This window comes from Camelus bactrianus, chromosome 6 (genome assembly GCF_048773025.1).
Source record: "Camelus bactrianus isolate YW-2024 breed Bactrian camel chromosome 6, ASM4877302v1, whole genome shotgun sequence".
NCBI classification, from domain to species: Eukaryota; Metazoa; Chordata; class Mammalia; order Artiodactyla; family Camelidae; genus Camelus; species Camelus bactrianus.
In genome coordinates this window covers 9,895,792-9,917,345 of record NC_133544.1, presented here as the reverse complement: position 1 = coordinate 9,917,345, position 21,554 = coordinate 9,895,792, and the positions used below count along the sequence as shown (strand labels likewise).

Here is a 21,554-nt window from a genome sequence, read left to right as displayed (position 1 = left end):
ATTTAAAAACAAAGGGGTCAGAAGCAAGGCTCAAAATGCAAGTCTGTATCACAAGGTCAGCCACAAAATCGACTCTAAGATACTGGGTCTCTATTGGAATGCATGGTTAAACCATCTGGGCTGCTTCTAGAAATCCTGCGGCCCCAGCCTCAACCCAGTCTGCTTCCAGTGAAATCTCTGAGGGTGAGGCCCAAGGCTCAGGGTTGTGAGCTCCCCGGGAGTTCCCGTGTGTGGCCAAGGTTGAGGACCACTGGTTTCAGTGCTATTAGGAATTCAGTTTAAAGGAAACTTGGGGTAACTGCTCTTGTTATTACAAACTGTTTCTTAATAAATCTAACTTTGGTGTTGAGTTTTAATCTCAGAAGGTGTCTTTGCTAAACTGGAAATGAAAAATAAGAAAAAGTGTGCCTTGGAGGTGCCTAAGACTTTGAGATCTTGGGGGCTCCATTCTCAGCCACGCCCAAATGTCACGCCCTCCAGTTAAATGTGCAAAGAGAAGGTACCATCTGGCGAACACTGAGACCAGCTGCTGGAGCCACTTTCCGTGCTGCGGACGGGCAGGGTGTTCTGGCTGGTGGCTGAGTGTGGAAGGCCTACAGAATGTCACAGCAAATCCCCAAGCAGCGAAATGGAGACAGTGTGGAGAGGGCCACATGGCATGTGCCTTATGCCCAGGGAATGAGTGCAGCTCTGGGGGCTTGCCTGGCCACGGCTCTGCCAGGTGGCACAAACTGCTGGGAACCTGGCTTTAACCCTCTGTAAGGCAGCCCTCAAAGGTGGCCTGGCCCCTCTGTCTTGGGGCGCAGGGGGAAATGGGGTCTGGAAATGGAGTGAGTAACTGGGGAAATAGCTTTGGGAGTCAGCACAGTTCCAAAGGAGAAGACTTTAGGGGAACATAAATCATACACATAGGTGGTTCCAGAGAGAACCAGCCTTGTTCCCTGGCTGTCCTTAGGCACACCCAGTGCTCCTTCAAACTCCCCACCAGCTGGAGCCAGACTAACAACATCTGAGTCCACCTGAAGGCATCCGGCTGTGACTGAAGGATGCCAGCTGACAATCTCAGCTCAGCCACTCTCTGGCAAGCCACTTCCCATCTCTGGCCTCAGGTCCCTCCTCTGCAAAATCAGGCTTGGACTAAATCAGTGGTTCCCCTAAAGAATTGGCTGGGCTGTATCTGGTTGGCTCAGAGCTTTTCAAAGATAGAAGACTGAACTCCCCTCTCCTGGAGATTCTGGTTCCATGTGTCTGGGATGCGTCATTTAAAAAATAGCCCAAAGTTACTGTGTGGTCCAGCCAAGTGTGGGGAGCCGGTGGGCCAGGAGATTTCGAAGGACCAACCCTTCCCTCTCTTTCCCTCTGGAGGTCTCTGGAGTCAGGCTAAGGTAACCCATGTTTGTTGACTGATGCTGAATCTTTCTGGAGCTAAAGAGAAGGATGCCATTTTGCCCATCACCTCTGCCTGACCTGAGCTGCCTTTGTCCCTCCACTGGCTTAACTGAAAGATGATAGAATGGACCCTCCCTACGTAAGAGAACACAGACCCAGTGAGCACCTACTGTGTGCCAGGTGCTCTGCGGGGGGCTTTATTTCCATTCTAAAGCCACATGTATCCATTTCACCAGTCCACACAACAGCCCCCAAGGCAGGTACAACTACGTCACATTTTACAGAAGTAACTGAGGCTCAGAAAGGTCAAGCAGCTTCCCCAAGGCCTTAGCAAGAATTCAGACCCACATCTGTCTGCCTCACAGAGAGGTCCAGAGGAGGCGGGGTCTCTGTGCATGCATGTGGCAGGGGGGCATCCTTGGTTGGTCATTTGTGGGGCAGCCTGCCAAGCAGGGCCTGGGGCCCTGAAGACCAGCTCTGTCTCCTAGTGTGTCCATTCTCTGGTATGTCACTCCCACCCCGTTTTCCTCTGCCTTAGCGGAGACAACTCCCTCCCCCCAGCCTGCACAGCCTTCTCCCTGCTGAGGACAGGGCTGCCTTTCCCAAAGTGTGTCATCTGGGTTACCCAAGATGGGATTTTAGGTGAGAAGTTTTTTTTTTTTTTATTAGTTGTAAATGGGTACATTTAACGATTTAATTGTGTGATAAACACTTCCTTTTGAAAATAAATTCATTTTAAATTAAAAATGTCTTTAAAGGTAAATACTAAGAAATGAGGCTATAGAAATCTGAAATCAGGAAGAAAGTCTGGGAAAGCTCAAAGTTTGGGGAATGCTGGTCAAGTGGAAATTACTGGGCCTGTGCATCCATCAGGGGCAGCTGGAGTTCCGCCTGCTGGCCGGGTCTTCCCTGACCCTCCAGCTGGTGGTGGTGCTGGTGGAGGTTTAATAACTGGCTCTCTGGGGGGAAGGTGGCTCTGATTTCTAACAGCCACCAATGTCCATGGTGTAAATACTCTCCGCATGGGCAATTTCAGACCACCAGTGGATCAGTCGGCTCACGTGAGCTGTATAAGCCAGCTCCAGACACCCCTGCTCCAGCCCACGCTGGTCTCTCCCCTCTAGGACCATCATGGAGCTTAGCTCTTCATGCTCTTTCATTTGTCATGAATTCATGTGTATGTGTGTGTGGGGGGGGGCCATCTTGCCTCCCACCAGATTGCTCCCTGAGAACTTAAGCTTCTCTCATCTTGTTCAAAGAACCCAGCACGTAGTAAGTGCTCAATAAAAACTATTATCATTGATACTGTTTGTATTAGTGTAGGTATCCCCTGCATACTTGCTAACTGCCTGAGAGGTTATCGTTGCATCTTCAACAGAAATATCCACTAGTGCAGACTGATAGTTGACATCCTGCATGGAATCCACCAGATGTGACGCTTGGAACAGGTGAGTTCCTGTCATTTACAAGCTGAGTGACCTTGGGTAAGTCAGTCAACCTCTCTGTGTCTTAGCTTCCTCATTTAAAAAAAAATGAAGATAATACTAGCTGCCTCAGTCTATCTGTTAAAAGAATTATGAAAACTAGAGTTGTTAAAAGGATTAAACACGTTTATAATGTAAAGTGCTGGTAAGCACCACAAAGGTGTTTGCTATTATTATTGTTGCTGCTGCTGTTGTAAGCGTTCACTCTAGTTTGCTAACTGCTTAGTGGTTTTCCACTTTTCCACCTAAAATGTGCCCTCCACTCTGACCCTCTCTCGCGCCTTCCTAACCCTGTGGGCGGGGCATCCGGAGGAATGGGCGGGGCATCCGGAGGAATGGGCGGGGCGGGGAGGAGCCGCGGGCCGCGGGGGTGGGACCTGCGCTGACCTGTAGTTGCCCTTCTTGGAGGCGATGTGCAGCGGGAGCAAGCCGTCCTTGTTGGTCTTGTTGGCGTCGGCCCCCTGCGACAGCAGGAACTCCACCACCTCCTCGTGTTCGTTCTTGCAGGCCTCGTAGAGGGCGGACGCGCTGTCGCTGGCCTGTGTGTTGATGTCAGCGCCTGGCGGAGGAGAGGCAGATCAGTGAGTGATCCGCCGGGCACTGCCCTAGAGGTAACGCCCACCTCCGGCTGGGCACCGCTGGGCTAAGCACTGAGACACACTGGACCACCTAGAGGACCCCCGGCTCCTTCCTGCCACATCCAGCCCCCGGGCCCGCCAGCCTGAGCAGAGGCCTCTCAGAGCCTAAGAGCCGCGGTGATGATGCCGAGATTTACTGAACACTTACTGTGGCCTGGGCACCGGGCTCTGTGTGCGCTCTCTCTTTGAATCCACAACGTATCGTAACCTCATGCAGTCAGTAACTACTTTTATCTCCATGCCACAGACAAGGACACTGACGCACAGGGGACCTCTGCAACTTGCCCCAGTGCCCCCAGCTCTCAAGGGAAGAGCCAAAACTTGCACCCAGATGGTCTGACGGCAGAAGCTGCAGCAGATGGTCTGATGGCAGAGACCATGCTCTCAACACTCATTCCACCTAAAACGATTCAGATCCTGCCCGGAGGAGGGCCTTCCCAACTCCAGGAGGGCACAGAGCCTCCTCAGAAAGAAAACCCCCAGTCACGCTAATTTTTTATTAATTGGGATTTGCTCTTTTCCGTCTTCCATTTCAAGGAATGAGAGAGGAATTACTTCCTGTCTCCTCTGAAGCAAACACTACTCTGTGCTGACAGGAGGAGGAATCAAGCCTGGTGACAGTCTCCCTTCAGCCTCGAATTCTACATCTTCTCCAACTCCTGGTGATGAAGAGGACGCATGGGTTTCTCTGCACAGAGAGATGCAGCCTGTTCGCCAGTCCCTTTCTGTTCTGGAAGGAAATAGAACTGACACAGTAGTGAAGTGTCAGCAAGGGCTGAAATCAAGACCATCTGTTAACCACAGTTCCCCTCTCTCTGGGCATCTTGCTTGTCACAGGCTTTCTGGTAATTTTGAATATCTGATGACTGATTTCTGGTCTAGCGGAAAGAACACAGGCTTTTGTGATAGACAAGAACTAGTTGAAGTTTCTGTTTCATGTTTTACAAGCTCAGTGGCCTCAGGCAGCCTTGAAGAACTTCAGTTTTCTCATCTATTGACCAGGAATAATAGTACCTACCAACCAGGGTGACTGTGGGGAGTAAATAAGATAATGTAAGTAAGTATCTGCTAGAGTGAATGTTTGTGTCCTCTGAACATTCATATGGAACCTAATTCCTAGTCTGATGGTGTTAGGAGGTGGGGCCTTTGGGAGGTGATTAGGTCATAGGGGTGAAGCCCTCATGAATGGGATTAGTGCCCCAGTAAGAGTGCCCCCTCGTCCCTTCCACCGTGTGTGAGGACACAGGAAGGAGGTGGCTGTCCAGGAAGTAAGAACAGGCTCCCGTGCGACGCCAAGCCTGCTGGCTCCTTGATCTGGGACTTCCCGGCCTCTGGAACTGTGAGAATTAAACTCTGTTGTCTGTAATTCACCTGTCTGTGGTATTCTGTGATAGCAGCCCAAATGGGCTAAGACAATCTCCTTGCCCAGTGCCTGGCGCAGGGAGGGTGCTGGGGCACACGTCAGTTCTCCAGGATGGAGGGGCCAAGGCGCAGGGGCTGGTTCTGCCTCCCCTCTGGAGGGAGAGTCGGCGAGCGGCTCTGACATTGCCGAGCTCCGAAGTCAGGCTCCCTGGAAGCCTGGACCCCGCCAGCAAAGCCGCCTGCTCACACAAGAAAAATATTTGGATTTTAAAATGGACTCAGCCCACAATGGGAACAGACCCTGACTCAGAGCATCAGCAGGAGAGCTGGGCAGATGTTCAGGGCTCGCCGGTTCCCCTCGCCCGCTGAGCACCCTGCCCTTTGCCCAGCCTCCTCGCCTGGCTCCCGGGACCCTGCCTGTGCCCCTTTGTTCTCAGACTAGTCAGTGCAGATTTGTCCCCGGCGGCAAGGAACTGCCTTGGGTCTGTTTTCCCCAGGGCTCAGGCACGTGCTGAGTAAGTGGATGGTTCTCCGGGCCAAGTCCCACGATGGAAATTCTCGAGGTCTGGGGCCGCGTGGTGAAGTGCAAGGAGCATGCAGTTTGGAGTCAGATGGACGCGGTCGGAATCCAGGCTCTGACTGTGACCAATCATGTAAACTCTCTGAACCTCAGTCTCCTCATCTACAGAAAGGCACGAGGACACTACCTACTTCTTCAGGCTAGGGAGAAGACCCCATTGGCCTATTCTGTGTTCCTGCTTAGCGCAGGGTCTGGCACAGCACAGGTCCTCAACGAATTATTCCAACTCTCCACCAAGGTCTGGCTTACCTCTGGTTTCTCTGTTGCTTGAGTGGAAGAATCACATCCCACAGAGGGAGAAAAGAAACCAAAAGTGTTCTTGGGGGAGCTCAGAATATAATGCTTTTTAACCAAAAGAGCACCTGCCATTGTCTTGGTGTCTTCTGTTACTGGGACATCATAATGCAGGCAATATTATTTTATTTTGTCCCGTTAAGTGGACAGAGATTTTTTTCAGAGGCAAAGAGTGCAAAGACCAGCATTCACATCCCAGCTGTGCCACGAATTTGCTGTGTAACCTTGGCCAAATCACTTTCCTATTCTGGTCCTTGGTTTCATTGCCTATAAAATGATAAGGTGACCTAAATGTTGTCTGAGGTTCCTTCTGGCCCTAAAGTGTGACACAGTGGAAAGAGAAGTGGTTAGGTTGTCAGGAGGCTAGTTCTACTGCTAATTTGCTACGTGACTATAGATGGGCAAGTTGCCTCCCTTTTCTGGGCCTTAGATTCCTCATTTGTAAAATGGGGACATTGGGCTAGGTTAAAGATATGTGGCATGTGTTCCACTGCCCTCGAAGTTTGTGCCTAATTGCAGGCATCACTGGTGGATCTCAAAATGTTTCTGGCTGAGCCTAGACACAGCCTCGGAATCCTTCTCAACGCAGCGCTCTGAGGACACCATCACTCAGTCAGAGTATGTCCATAAGATGATACCTAAACTTGTCTTCCCTTAGAGTTCGTCTCTGGGTCCTTCCCACCTGTGCCCCTTGGGAACTCCATGACCTAGGGATCCTTAGCACTCACCGTGTTTGGCCAGGAACCTCAGTGCCTCCATCTGCCCACTCTGGGCAGCCACGAACAAGGGGGTTATGCCGTAGGCATTCTTGGATTCCACCTTGGCACCTCCGCTCACCAGGATCTCCATGACCTCCAGGTCATTGCGAGAAACAGACTCGTGCAGGGCTGTCCAGCCTCGGTTGCAGCGATGGTTGGTGTCCGCGTTGTACTGCACCAGAAGCCTCACTGCCTCCGCATTCTTGCGCTCACAGGCTGTGCGCAGAGAGAGGCGAGACAGTCATTGGGGCCCCTGGCAGGACCTGGCCAGCCAAGACTTCATTTATGTGTCCGTCCATTCACCCATTCACTCACCAGCCACTCACTCAACAAATGGCTAAGTCCCAGTCCCTGCATTAACCCTGGGATACACAACTAAGGGTCACAGTGATACTAATCAGGCATAATATTTGCAGTTATGTGCCAGGCACTCTGTTCTGAGCACTTTACATGATGAACTGATTTAACTGATTTAGTTCTCCCCACTACCCTTAATGGATGTCATGTTATCCCATTTCACAGATGAGGAAGGTGAGGTACAGACAAGTTAAGTGACTTGCCCAAGGTCACACAGATAATAAGTAGCAGAACTGGGATTCAAATCCAGGTACTTAGGTCTGGAGTCTCTGTCCCCTGGAAGATCCCAGAATGCCCCTAATTCATCTTCCTTTCCAGTGTTACCTGCTTCAGTCCTCCACATTGCCGAGGCCAGAAAAGGAGGCAAACAGGGTCACATTCCTGCTCAAAACAATTCGTCAAAGGCTACTCACTTAGTTTGGGCTAAAATTTATCTTATAAATAAATAAATAAATAAATAAATAAATAAATAAATAAATAAATAAATAAAAAAAATATATCTTCTGAGTACAGCTCAAGTCATTCTCAACCTGCTCAAACCACCGTTTTTTTTAAGCCTCATTGCTCTCTTGACCCTAAATGCAGCCTTGGCTCTGGTGGAGCTATCACAAGAAAGGCTGGGCGTTTGTCCAAATTAGCCATCCCTGGAAGCTTCTCCAAGTCAGTCAAGTGTGGTGAGAAGGAAGGGGGTGCCGCCTGTGTAGTGGTTCAAACAGGACCCCAGGTGAAGCTCCCCACATCTCTAAGCCTTGGCTTCCTTACCTGTGAAGCAGAGATAACAAAAACTGCCCGAGAGGATGTTGTGGGAGGCTAGTGAATGGAAGGTTCTAGTGTGGTGCTGGGCACACAGAGGAGCTCAGGTAGAACCAAGGCCCAGGCTTCAGCTGGGAGTCACCCAGCGTCCTGGGAGCTCCCTCTGGGACAGCTGAATCTTCAGGTTTTGGCTCTGGTGCCCAGTGGACCTGAGTTCTGGGGAAGACACGTCCACTGTGGGACTGCACTGGGCCAGGTTCCTGCTGCCTAGGAAATGTTCGAGGTGCTGGATGCCAGACACTTGGGAAACTGGGGATTTCTATAGTTTTTCAAAGTGTAAAGGCCCTATCATTTTTATAAGACCCAGGCTGTTTGCTTAAGCGTGGAGGTGTGAACCAGGCACTTGATCATGTAGTCACTGAGTGTGGTGCTGGCACCCAGCTCCTTGAGTTCAGATCCCAGGTCTGCCCCTTGCTGGCTGTGTGATCCTGGGGCCTCATTTTAGCACTCTGTGCCTTCGGGCCTCATCTGTAAAGTGGGGAGACTAGCTGCGCCTACCTCATATGTGGATGGTACGAGGGTTAGTAAGAACAGAGGCTGGCACATAGTAACCACTCAATAAATACCAGCTGTTATGATTATTCAGATTTTGTCTCTAGTCACTACTAGGGCAGCCAATGAGTGTCCTTGGATGATGAGTAAGCCAGGAGTTTTTCGTTTTCTCAATCATCCTGGAGGTACAAATTCTCTCTTATGCCTTTTTGCCTTTGCTTATGCTGTTCCCTCTTCTTGTCCAGCTGGAAAATCCCTCCTGTTCAGGTTCAGCTCTGGCATTCCCTCTGGTGGGAGCCCTCCCCCACATCAGGGCCGTTCTTCTATGCTCCCAGGCACCTCATGCAAAGCCCTTCAACGTCAGTAGCTGACTGTGGTGTTAGGTTGTCTGTGAGTCAATGCCTACCATCTTTTCATCTCTGAGCGCTCAGTGCTCCTTAGCGTGCCTGGTTCACGGGAGGACTTGGGAAATGCTGACTGAACACATGCAAGAATACATTCAATTATATAAGTTATACATCTGAAGTCATACAGTTGCTCCTTAAAGTAGACCCCCTACACTTTGCAATCAATCCTCCCAATTGCCCACTTCGTTTCTGGACCCTTCCTCGAGGAAGCTCACCCTGGTGGGCTCACCTTTGTAGAGTGGTGTCTCTCGGGACTTGTTGGAGATGTCAGGCTCCGCCCCGGCCTGGAGCAGGGACTGGAGGCAGTCTAGGTGTCCCCTGCACGTCGCCAGGTAAAGGGCCGTTTCCTCCTGCAGGGTGCGCTGGTCGATGACTGCCGGGTATGCTGAGGAGGACAGACCAGGAAATTCATGAATAGGAAGATACCCACCTCCACTCCAGCACAGAAGTGGTCCCGATTTCCTCCCATTTCCAAGGACAGACATGTGTGGCATTCACCTGAATTTACCAGCTAGACAGCCTTCATCCTCTTGGACCTGTGCTCAGTCACTTTCACAGGGCTGTTTCAGCTTCCCAGTCATATTAATCCAGCTCAGATGCCACTTCCTCTGGGAAGCCTTCCCTGGTTGACCCCCTTCCTTCTCTACATGATCCTGTCTTTCCCTTACACTGCCAGCAGCTGCCACTGGAACTCATGCAGCTGTTTCTGCCCTGGAGTATGATAGGCAGCCTGGGGTCCCTGCTGCTTGAGGGCAGAGGCAACTCCTGCCTGCAGGTGTTACCCACCCACATCTGGCCTGGGGGAAGCCAAGGCTCAGAGTGGAGACATGATTTGCCCAGGGTCTCACAGCTGTTTGAGACAGCCTAGGCGGGGCACAGGCACAGCTGCGGTATTTTCCATACCAAATCAGCCCCTGGAACATTCTGGAACAAGCTGGCAGTGGCTGTCCCCAAAGTCAGCCCTCCCTCATTCCTTTTCTAGGAATTAGGCTCTCCTGTCCTGGGAAGCCTGTAGAGGTGGCAGGAGGGGCAGGATGGGGACAAGTCACTTCCCTGCTCCCAACTCAGAGACTTTAACTCTGCAAGGGGGTGATAACTTTGCCCTGCCCCACCCCTCCATGGTTGTAGTGGGCAAAGCTCCAGAAAGGTGGCGGCCCTGCTCTTGAGTTCAGTTCCCACCTCTGGCTGCACCCAGAGCCCACCACCTCACCTCGATGCAGGGCCTTCAGGCAGCCCAGCTGGCCGTAGTAGGCTGCCTCGTGCAGCGGCAGCCAGCCGTCGTTGTTGGGCTCTGCGAGGTTCTTCCCCGCCTTGATCATAGCCCTCAAGGCCTCTTCATCACCTTCCTTGATGGCCTTTAGCACGGGGTCCACAGGCCTGTGAGAGCAAGGAGCGGGTCATTCCTCAGGACTGGGGAGGGGGTGAGGGGAGGGGGACAGGCAGGGCCAGGCGGCCTCTCGCCCAGAGGGAAAGCACTCACTCCGTCCTGCTTCTCCCCACTGCTCTGGGACAGGTGCTCAGCCCCTGCAGACGTGTCCTCTCAATGAAGAGAATAGTCCTTCCTAACCCACATGGGCGTGCCCTGGGAACCCCGCCCTGACCTCAGCCCTGACCTTGGATTCTCCCGCTCTCAGCCCCATCACGGCTTCCTCAGCTTGCCTGTCTGGCTCAGCCCCTCCCTGCCTCCGGTCATAAGCCCTCATCTAACCACTGGCCTTTCCGTGCCTTTGAATGATCATTTGCTCACTGTCTCTCCCACTGGACTGTGAGCTCCGAGAAGACAGGGCTCGTGTCTTTCTTTTATCCCTTTTGATTTGATTCCCAGAGCCTAGTTCAGTGGCTGGTCCATGATAGGTGTTCAATAGATATTTGCAGCATGAAAGAGAAAGAGAGAGAGAATATGGAAGGAAGGAGGGGAGGGAGGAAGAATTCAGAATCTAGGAACCCCCCTAAATTATTTCACTTCCTCATCCCTCCTATTTCCAAAAAGACAGCTTCTTCCCTGTTAGACTTTTGCTTGTTTCTTTGGGAATTTTACTTCTATCTCATTCAAAACAATTTTTCCAATAGCTGCCTTTGAGCATTTGGAGGACATACGGACCTATGGAGATACATGTGGAGGCTGTGGATTAGGCCTTGTCCATGTTCCATCCCCCATGAGCATCCCAGGACCTGGGGTGTTTCCACATCTTTACCTCCAAGTTGGGCACCATGTAGGGAAACTTTGCTAGAAACAAGGCAAGCTCATTCGCTTCCACAGATGGAAACCAAAGGTCCTTTTGAGCAGGGCTTCTTGGTGTCCAAAGAGCATTAGGGGACCCCTCTGTCCCTGTAGCTTTCAGTGGCTGCGTCTGTTACACCAAGACCATTTCTACCAAGAGGATTTGGGCTTACAGTACCAGCCTCCAAAGGGGTCGATAACTAACCCCATGGGAGGTTTTAGTGATGATTAAACTCCTTCCTTCAGCACAGTGCTCCAGAACGTACCAAGCACCTCCACCTTCACAGCCTGTTTGTGCTTCGAGCAGCTCTGGGATGAAGGCACAGACCCCTCACAGGGGGACTCTTTACCGTGAGCATCTCTTTGGGGTCTTCCCAACTCCCTCCTTGTTGCTCCTGACCCTTCTCACCCCCAGAACTTTTAGATGCTGAAAGTCTTAAACACTTGAAGGATTAATGAATTTGAAGCCCTCATAATTTAAAACTTCTGAATGTTTAAAAAGATTTCAGAGCTAATGTGAATGATAACTTCTTAGCTTGGTTCCTCAGAGCCCCTTTGTTCATTCATTTGTTCATTCATTCATTCACTGAGCTGCCTTCCCCTATCCTTGGAGGATCAGTGAAAATCATGACTGCTGCGACTGCAGGTCCACTCCTGGGGAACATTCTGCATACATGGTCCCATTTCCCAGATGGTGAAGGTAAGACCAGAGGCAGGCTGTGTCAGGGGCCAGGATAGGCCCTGAAGGTCTAGAGGGCCGGCCCCTTTACGCTCCCAGCTGCTTCCTCCAGCGCGAGCGGCACTTCCTCCTGACTCTCAGCCTCTCTGGTTATTAATAGCTTCAGAGCACAGATGCTGGTTAAGTTACAGACCCAGAAAGGATGATGGGTAACTGACCAGAGAAGCCCTGAAGTCCCCATCAACGCCATCACTGCCACCTTGATGAGTTCCTCTTACGAGCGACAGGAGCAGCCCCTGTTGGTGTCAGGAAAAGCCCCAGTGGGGTAGGTGTCCCGTCTCCCCTGGAAAGTCTCATGCAGGACCCAGCTGAAGTGGAAGGGAGGAGGGCTGGCTGTTCTTGTGGCCTTGGCGGGTGTGCGGTGTCCTGAGAACATTCTCAGGACCCGCCTCCCAGCTTGGGTCTCGTCCATCTGTGGTGCAAGGACCCTGGAGCGCTCAGGCACACACGCTGCTGGCCTCTCTATGAGCTCAGCCAGGGTGCCCGCCCCGAGGGAGGGGAGAGCTGCTGGGGCTGTCAGGCCATCAGAGACTGAGGAGCTGGACAGGACCCTGGAGGCCACTCTGTCCTCTCGAATCTTCTCTCTCAGAGGAAGGAAACTCAGAGAGGAACAGCGACTCACAGGCAGTCAGTCGCACAGGAAGTGGCAGCAGCACCTAGACCAGAACCTGGGTCTCCCCTTTCCAGACTCAAAATCCACCTGCCGCACCAAGAAAGAGGTGGGTGGCAGGGTTTGAAAAAGGCTGGGAAGGAGAAACAAAATATTGGCCAATTGCCTCCTCCCCTCTCTGCAATGCATCTGATCAAGGAAATAGGGGCTTCAGCCCAGGGACCCCCTCTTTTGCTTTCAGCTGCTTCTCGGGTTGATATAGGGGAGCAAAGGAGGAAAGAGCACAGAGCTGTTTTCCAAGGAAACGCTTAGCCCAGCACCCTGATGCCAGGCAAACAGAACCCCTCCTGCAGCTCGGATTATTTCTGAGGTTTAGCACCTGGCACTTAATGAGTAAAGGCAACAAAGCAGAACAAAACCTGTGGGTGTGGGCATTGCGAATGTGCTCGGGTGGACCCACAGGGACGGTGAGGGGGAAAGCGGGACAGACCGTGCGCCTGACTCATGAGCTTCGGCTCGGAGCCTCCGGCGTTCTAGGGCCATCTCCCCCATCTCCCTCTTGCTGGGTCCCTAGATTCAGAGCCCCAGGGGGCTCCTCAGCACACAGAGCCCATTCTGGGGACACTGAGGAGTTCATCACAAGCACAGCCTGGCTGGCAGTTCCTTGGGGATGGAGTCTGTGTCACCAAGCCTAGCTCGGCAGGAGCAGCTGGGTCTCAGGGGGACACACCTGGGAGGGGTGTACCTGGGGGGGTCCCTCTAGAGTGCCCCCCTTCCTGGGGGCTGTGGGCCTGTTTCCCACCCCCATCCCCAGTTGGGAGGAGAGTGAGCTTGAACGGTCTGGGGGCCGTGCCGGGGGTCACTTACGCCAGCTGTGAGTTCTTGCGGCGGTTGTATTTCTGCATAACCTCCTGGAACAGGCCCTTGGGGGCTGAGGTCGGATGGCTCTCAGGAGGCACCGTGGACCTGGAGGGTGCAGGGCAGGAGTGAAAGAGGGAAAAATACTCTGCATAGGAGAAGCGGGTCATGGCCGGAGGCAGGAACAAGGATGGAGGGAGAGCGAGGGGGAGAGACTGACAGACAGACACAGGGCTCTGAACCAAAGCAGATGGCCGGGTCCTCCCTGTGTGTTGGACACAGCTGCTGTGTCTCCAGATTATTTTTGGCCCTTGGAGGAAGCCCTGGGAGATTTAAATGACCATATAAGACAACAATGAGGTTAACCTCACCCCCACCCCCACCGCCCCCCTCCCCAGCCAACCACGCGGGAGGCAGATATGAAGGAAGGTGACATTCTTCACCCAGTGAGAAGTGGTCAGCAGCAGGTCCTAGGATAAAAGGGGTTCAGTCTTGGGGCGGGCCAGGCGGGGTCCCTACAGGGTGGGTAAGAGATTCACGGGGCTGGGGGGCCAGGGGAGTAAATCTGGAGAGACAAGCTAGGTCTGTGCCCCCACCCCCACCTCGCTGGCTCTTCATTAGAGGGTCCTGCCATCCCAGGGTTGGGAACAGACAGTACAAATGTTACAGCAAAAGGATGCACCAGAAAGGTCATCCGGGCCAGGGCATGGAGTCAGACCTACAGGGGTTCAAATCCAGGATCTGGCACTTTCTGCCGGTGTGAACATGAACAGGTGCAAGTCCTCTGGCCTTAGTCTGGGGAGGGCATGAATGGTGTAAGGTGCTTAGCAGGGGGCCAGGCACGTGTGTCCACCATTAATTTGCTCATTATTTTGTCTCACTGATTGTCAGTTTTCTCATCCCATTGGGCTGATGTGAGGACAGGAGGGGTGAAAGAATGTATGGTGGCCACTGCACCGATCTGGATAGATCAGGGTTGGTGTGGGAACGGAACATATGGCCTATGTTGGCCCCACTTCCCGCCCTGGGGTGTCTGGCACGGTGACACCCCAACTGGCCCAGCCTGATCTCCTTTGCCCCTCTGGGGCGTGGGTGTGCCCTGCGGGATTGGGGAGGACGATGCTGCAGGTGACCAGCACCCTGTGGGCCATGGAGGTGCTGGCACTGTGACCTTGAGGACCTACAGGTTCTGTGGACACCCTCAGCAAGTCCAGGAAAAGGGACAAGGGAAAGCGGGCAGAGAGGCATGGGAAGGACGCCAGCCCCCTTCGTCAGCTTCGCTTGATGGGTGTCGTCCCCTTCTACCTTCCTTAGCGCCCCCTGCTCCCGAGCGCCCACTAGGCCTAGCACAACGTCACGATGGGCCCTCGTGTGTCCTCGTTAGTCCCCGCTCATGAGCGCTAGGGTGGGTGCCAGTGCCACTGCCTTTTCTAGACGAGGGACTGAGCCCCCAAGAGGCAGGAAACTGCCCCAGGGTCACGTGCAGCTGCAGAGTCAGGCTTCTGTCTGTCTACGAGGCTCAGACATACCTCCTTCCTCCAGAGGCTTGGTCTCCTCTCCGGCTCTAAGGCCGCCACACGGACAGGCCCTGCAGCTGGGAACAAGCCCCTGCCCCTCTTGGTGCCTTAGTTTCCTCCTTTGCAAAGTGAAGAGGCAGAACCGGACCGCGGGGTTTCCTCAGGGTGGCGGTGGCTGTGCAGCCTTCACTGGGATGAACTCACATGGACACTTAGGATGTCGTATAGATCTAAGACCCCATCCCTGGGGCCCCTGCCAGGACCCCTCTCCCGCAGCCCTGAGAGCCCTGGTTCTGGGTCATTATCTGCACTTGCTCCTGGTCCTCAAAAGGGGAGCGTGCTGGGCAGGGTGGAAGGCAGCCTGAGGCCAGGCCCTCCTCGGGGGGTCCCTAGACCTTGGTTGTGGCAAAGCCCTGGGCTTCTGTCTCTACATGGTCCTGGGGTTCCAGCCACTCTCATCATTGGTCTGTGTATGGCCTCCCATCACATTCTGTTTTAGACTGCTCCTAGCCAGGTAATAAGCATTGATTAAAACCCACCCACCACCCTTAAACTAGGACCTATCTCTGATGGCATAAGAAACAGCAACAAAGGGACAGTGAGGTTGGTGGGGGTGGCAGCAACATGCAACGATGACACCCCCTCATGACGGTGCAGGGCATCGCCTCCTTGCCATCCTCCCCGCCACCTGGATGGAGGCCGAGGGGGTATTGCTCCCACGTGCAAAGGAGGAAACAGACAGACAGGGTTCTGTTTGACAAGAATTTCCCAGCTCCTGCTGGCCCCATGCCCTGCATGAGGGCCTGGGGATGCGAGTCAATGGGATGCTTCTTTTTGCTGATCCTCAAGATGTTTGGGGGGGGTGGGGACAAGGACACACACCATGATGGAGCCGCAGGGGAGGGGCAGAAGGACTCACTCCAGGCGCTCTGAAATCGGGTGTGTTAACTGGGCTTTAGGGACAGGCGGCGTGAGTGCTTAGAGCTGGAGCGGGGGCCAGGCCCCAGACTGGGTTCCGTACTGTTTCTGATCAAGGCTGCAGGCCCCACTTCCCCTCTGAGTCACCAGGGATGAGTCATTAGAGGTGAAAGGAACCTGGCAGGATGTGGGCGCAGGTCATGCTCTGGAAAGGGCCCCCATAGGGCCCCCGTCCTTTGTGTGGCCGGGCAGGTTGGGGGTCAGGAGTGGGTCCCCATCACCCAGCTCCCAACGGCCCTGTCCTGGAGTCCAGCTGGTGCCAGCTTCAGGCAGGGTGGGTGAGAGTGGGGAGCAGGGCTGTGATAACAATGCCCCTTAACTTCTCAGTCATCCCTGAGTTAACAAGAAGCCCAGGCCAGCCCCAGGAAGGGTGTTAAGTTGGCCTGGACCTGGCTGAACGCAGGTGGCAAGCAGGAATCTTAACAGGGGAAGGAGCTAACAAGAACAAGTCTTCCCCATGCCCGCCGCCGAGGCAGCACCCCTCCCCTGTTCTCTCCTCTGGTCCTCACACTAACCCTATGTCAGGCGCAGGTGTCATGAGCACAGTGCCTGGCACACAGTAAGCTCTTGATAAATTTAAAAGAATGAAACAAATCAAACAAAAGCCTTTGATGGAGTAGTATCCCATATGGTAACCTTGGTGTTGTGTGGTTGCATGCCAAGACCTCAAATTCCTAGAGAACTACTTCCCCCTCCCTTGCCCCACCCTGCCCTCTTGGCTGGAGACAGGAAGCCCTCACACGGATAGCCATCTCCCCGTCATGCCCATTCCCGCAGGTCGCTGGAATCAGCCTCCCACCCATGAGAGCTGTTTCCTCCTCACCCACCGGCCAATCCATCCTTTCTGGGCTGGCCAGAGAGGACTCACATGTAGAAGAGAACATGAATTCCACACTGCAGCAACTTCTGCCTTCCCATCCATGGCTGAGATTCTCTGAGAGCTTGCTGGTTACCAAGCCTTGTGATAGACACGTGGCACAAAGAATCTCATTTCATCTTCTAGTCCACTTTGTGAAGAAGATGCAATTGGCTCCCTTTTGCAGATGAGGAAACTGGGGCTCAAAGAAGTTTGCTTCCTTTAGCCTGTTTGGCAAACTCCTATTCATCCTACAAAGCCCACCTTCTTGATTAAGTAAACCAACCCTTTCTGTGTCCCTCTAACACTGAAGCAAGCCTCTTTGCTGCGTCCATCCTGTTGGGTCATTATGTACCTCTGGACCTTTGCCCTCATTACAGTGTGACCTTAGGGAGAACAGGGACGAGGCCTGAACAGGGAAGGCACCCGGCACATCGTAAGTGCACAGTAAGTGCAAGTGGCTTACTTGAATTGTTTGCAGCAATGCACACATCAGCCCAAGCAAGTTCCGGCTTCGTGCTTTCTCCTTTGTCTTCTTAGAAATGTAACTTTAAATAAAATGGGGAAGTTTAAAGACTGGAAGGCCCAGCTTCCTAAATCCACTCTCGCTGGTCCATCACAGTAACCTTGGGCTCTCTGTTTCATGAGTGAGTGAACCCTACTTCTCCATGGGACGAGAAGTTGATTTGCCTTTCAGGGAGCACTCTGGGGGCCAAAGCGTGGCCAACGATCCTCAGGCCTACTTCAAACTTCGTCCCTTACATTGTGGTGGGAAAAAAGCAAATTGGAAAATGGCTTCAAAAGGGAACATTATACTTTGTCTGGGATGCTGATCTGACTTTCATTGCTAGGATCCCAAAGACCCAGTTGACCTTCATGTTCACAGTTGCCATTTTGATCAAAAGATGATAAAAAAAATTATATTACTAGGGAATTTTATTGGATTCAAAGTGCACTTATTTGCCTAAAAACATTCCTTGGGCATCTACAATGATTAAGGCTCTTTGCCAGGTACTGAGGATACGAAAGTGAGCAGTAGCTGTTCCCTGTCCCCAAGGAGGTCACACAGTGTAGTTGGGGACACTCTTAGGAGGCCAGGTAATGCCTTCCTAGGGTGATACAAAAGCTTGTGCAGGAAACAGAGGCAGTCATGAGGTGGGCACTCAGGGTACCCCAGGAGGAAGCGCAGGCTGCAGGATGTGGGAGAGGTTCTAACAAACTCCAACCTCATCTTGTTTGCTTATGGTAAGAATACTGCCAGGTGGGCTAGGCAAGTTTTTGTTTATCACCATTTTAGGTATATGGCTGCTAGGGCTCAGAAAAGTCAAGCAACTTGCCTAAGGTCACACAGCCAGTAGATGACAGAGGAAAGAATCAAACCTCCAAACCTACTTCTCTTTCCACTCTAGTCTGCTGCCTTCTCATCCATTCCCTTATCCACCCACTCACTCGCTCACTGAGAGCCATTCGGTGTTGTGAGGGGTCTGACCCCATGTGCTAGACACGGAGACTCACAGGGAGGAAGATGGGTGAGTCCCCTGCCTTCAAGGGGTTCACAGGTTAATGGCAGAAATAAATACATAGGAACAGTAAGTCATAGTCAGGGCAGTGAAGGAAACAGGCAGAAAAGAGAGTGAGAGGGTGACCTGCTTGACCTGGGAGGGCAGGCAAGGATGACGGGGAGCCAGCCACGGGGGGCCTCTGAGGACATATGTGAGGGACCCTTTCTAAACAGGCTCTGGGTCTGTTTGGATGGATAGTGTGATATTCGGGGATAAAAGTGGACAAGGACGCTAACAAGCCTTGTACTCACTAATGTCGTGTCTGGGTGTGAGCACGAGACTGTCCCTGCCTTCGGCGGCCCTGCGTCTCTGTGGGTAGGAGGCAGAGGAAATGAGACCCAAACCCCACTCCATGGTGGAGGAGGGACAGGAAACTGAAAGGGTCCTCTGCAGAATCAGCAGAGCTGGGTAAGCGCCTGAACTTCAAGGTGGGACAGACTTGGTTCAGTTTCCGGTCCTGCTGTGCGCAGGTTTTGCCGTGTATAAAATGAGCACAGAAACATCCACCTGGCGTGGCTTCTGTCAGGATCAAGTGAACAGCTGTGGGCCAGGCACTTGGGGCAAGGGGAGGAGAGTTACATTAAAAATCACATTAAAGGGACTGGCTTCCCCAGCAGGGCCCAACCCAGCCTCCCTTCAGGTCACGTTGAGAGTGAAAAGACACAGGTTGAATCCTCTTCCCCTGCATGACTGTGCCTGGATCTTAGGTGAGGGCCACGTGGCCTTGGAGAAGTCATTTCACTGCTGTGTGAGAGCTCTTTGACCCAGGAGGCTAGTTCAGGGTTTGCACCCCACGGTGGGCCTGCAGTTCTTACCGCTAGAGGAAGCAGGATGCCAGGCCCAGCTCTAAGTCTTCAAGCGTCAGGCCTCCTGGGTGGAGCTCCCACGCTGGGGAGAAGCCTGAAGAGGCCCTGGGACATGTGGCTTATGCTGCAGGCCCGGTTGAAGGGAGGACACCCTTCTCTCTATCTGATCCCTGGAAAGAGGAACCTGTGGTCTGATTTAGGCTGAACTATCCGGAACAGGAACCAGGGCCTCTAGAGCACTGGCCACCATGAGTCCTTTTCACACTCCTTCCAGCTGCCCCAGGAGGCCGCCTGCCTTCCCCTTTAGAAAGGGCTCCTGAGTGACTGGCATCTCAGGCCTTCACCCAGCCTGCCTGGCAGAAGTGGTCCAACCTCGGAAGGGTCCAAAGTCACCTGGGGAACACTCTTGTAGATTTCATCAGGGAACAGGGTCTAGACGCACCATCACCCACCTTCATCCCTGTCACCTGGCTCTGGACATCAGAAACAGTCTGCATATTGTTGCTGCTATTATAACTATTATTGTTTGAGATTCAGAGATGTTAAGTGACTTGCCCAAGGTCACACAGGGAGTCAGCTGGCTGTGGAAACAATGAGTTTTGAGGCCCATGCCCCTAGGTAGCACCCCCACAGTTGTTAATGTCAGTTCTAACCCCCGCCGCCCAACCCTAAATACAGACTTGACTTGGACTCAGTGGTGAGCAAAAGCATTTTTTAAATTTCTATATTTCTTTCCTAAAAGCCTTTTAAGATCCAATGCCTAATTACCTCTCTGGGTCTCCATCTCCTACGAAAGAGGCGTCCTCTAGGGCTGCACTTGGGTCAGCATGGTAGCCACTGGCCACATAGGGACAGTGAGCCCTTGAGATGTGGCTAGTCTGAATTCAGATGTGCTGTGAGTGCAAAATACACACTGGATTCTAGAGACTTGATATGAAAAAAAGAATGTAAACATCTCAACCGTAAGTTCCATATGCATGACATGTGGAAAGGATGATATTTTAGACATGAGTTAATTTTACTTGTTTCTCTTTATTTTTTAATGTGGCTCTTAGGATATTCAAAACTCATCTGTGGAGTTGCAGTTGAGGCTGTGTCCTCTTTCTACGGGGACTACATGGTGGTGTTCTATACGGTCCTGCTAATGGGACGGTGAGGCCGTGCTGAGACAGGGGAGACGGACCAGGAGGAAGGATAGCTTTGCCGAGCAGATGTCATTTAATTCTCAGACATGTTTTGCCAGGGAGACTGTATAGATAGGGTTGGAAACCCTGGCCAGATTCAGAATGTCAGTTCGGCTGCATCCAAACATAAAGCCAGTGGTATAAGGCTAAGCCGTGGGCTTTGAAATCAGATAGATCCAACCTCTGCAACACCTTCCACTAGCTGTGTGACCTTGGACTAGTTACTCAGCTCTGAGCTTCAGTTTCCTCATCTGTAAAATGGGCATATAGCATACTGCCTCCAGGAAAAGCCTTAAGAGGATTAAATGAGGCAAAGTGTGCCCAGCACCCAAGGCAGTACTTGGCACTTTCAGAGCTCAGTTAAGTCTAGAGAACAAATGTAAGTCATTATGGTGTTAAAATGCATCTTAAAGACCAGGATAATTTGGTCTTGGATGAACAGTGTTTGGGGTCTGCACCTTATGGATGCCCCAGTTGGCCTGTCCTTGCTCACCTGGTCCATGGGTAGAAATGAGCAGGTTCGCGGTTGGCCCGGGTGGACGCAGCAGCCTCGGTGGTGGTTGGGCTCCAAGTCTTGTCAGCCAGGCTCTGCTCAATGGCCATCTGGACCAGCTCATCCTCGCTGAGGCTGCTGTACAGGTTGTACTCCTCTTGCCCGATGGCACTCTGTCTGCCCTGCGCACTGATCTTTGTGGCCATCCTCTTCCACCTCTCACCTCAACCTCCAGAAGACACTCAGTGGGGAGAAGCAAGCATCAACTCAGAAAACTCTGTGAAGAGATCAAAACCATCCTGATCATTAAGAGTTTTGCAAGGTAGCTATGTTTATGCATAGGGAAGGCTGTGCTTTCTTCTGGCAATCACACAGTCATTTCTCATCCATTCATTTTGATCCACCCAACCACCCATTCATCTACACATCTATCCATCTACTCATCTGTTCATCAGTCCACCAGCCTGTCTAACTACCCATCCATCCATCCACTCATCTGTCCAGTTGTTCATCTTCCCATGCATCCAGCTGTCCACCTAGCCATTCACTTATCCATTCATCCTTCCATTTGTTCACTTATCCACCCATTTGTCCAACTATCTAATAATCCATCCATGCTTCCATCCAACTGTCTATGGTCCTATCCATCCACTCATCTGTCTATCCAATCATCCATCCATCCACTTATCTCTCCATTATTCATCGTCTTATGTGTCTGTCTGTCTACCACATCCATTTATCCATCCATCCTCCTATATACATCTATATATTCAACCAACCGGCCACCATTTATTTCTCCATTCCAGACAGCCTACCTATACATGTATGCGTACATCATTAACGGAGAGATTATTTACTGAGCACCTCTTCTACGTCAAGTACTCTTCTAAGCACGACAGCAACCCCTGCAGACAAGATCCCTGCCCTTGGGGAGCTTACACACCACGCTTACACTCCTTCCTTCCAGTTACCCAGCAGCACCCTATCCCGCCACATCTCTGTTTCTCTGCACTGTGCTAGAGCTGAGACTACTAGACATGAGTCAGACATAACCCACTACTTAAAATCACACGATCTAGTTAAAACCAGTTGTTAAAATTACTTGCCATGTTAATTCCAGGGACTGTCTTCTTAAAAAAATACCTTAAGGAGAAAT

The 21,554-nt window shown here is 52.2% G+C and overlaps 1 protein-coding gene across 2 annotated transcripts in view; it reads right to left on the bottom strand.

Moving 5' to 3' along the window:
- ASB2 (ankyrin repeat and SOCS box containing 2) overlaps positions 1-21,554 on the bottom strand; it is a 41,760-nt gene that overhangs the window by 11,034 nt on the left and 9,172 nt on the right. Inside the window, exons 2-7 of one of the 2 annotated variants that reach the window (XM_074365095.1) lie at positions 20,399-20,675; positions 13,012-13,110; positions 9,785-9,951; positions 8,804-8,959; positions 6,476-6,721; positions 3,261-3,432 (exon numbers count right to left, since the gene is read on the bottom strand). In XM_074365095.1, coding sequence (XP_074221196.1) covers positions 3,261-3,432; positions 6,476-6,721; positions 8,804-8,959; positions 9,785-9,951; positions 13,012-13,110; positions 20,399-20,604 — 1,046 coding nt within the window. In that variant the 5' untranslated portion in view covers positions 20,605-20,675. Of the gene's footprint in view, positions 1-3,260; positions 3,433-6,475; positions 6,722-8,803; positions 8,960-9,784; positions 9,952-11,692; positions 11,771-13,011; positions 13,111-20,398; positions 20,676-21,554 lie in introns of those variants that run through there. The other variant, XM_074365096.1, reaches the window with a different exon arrangement.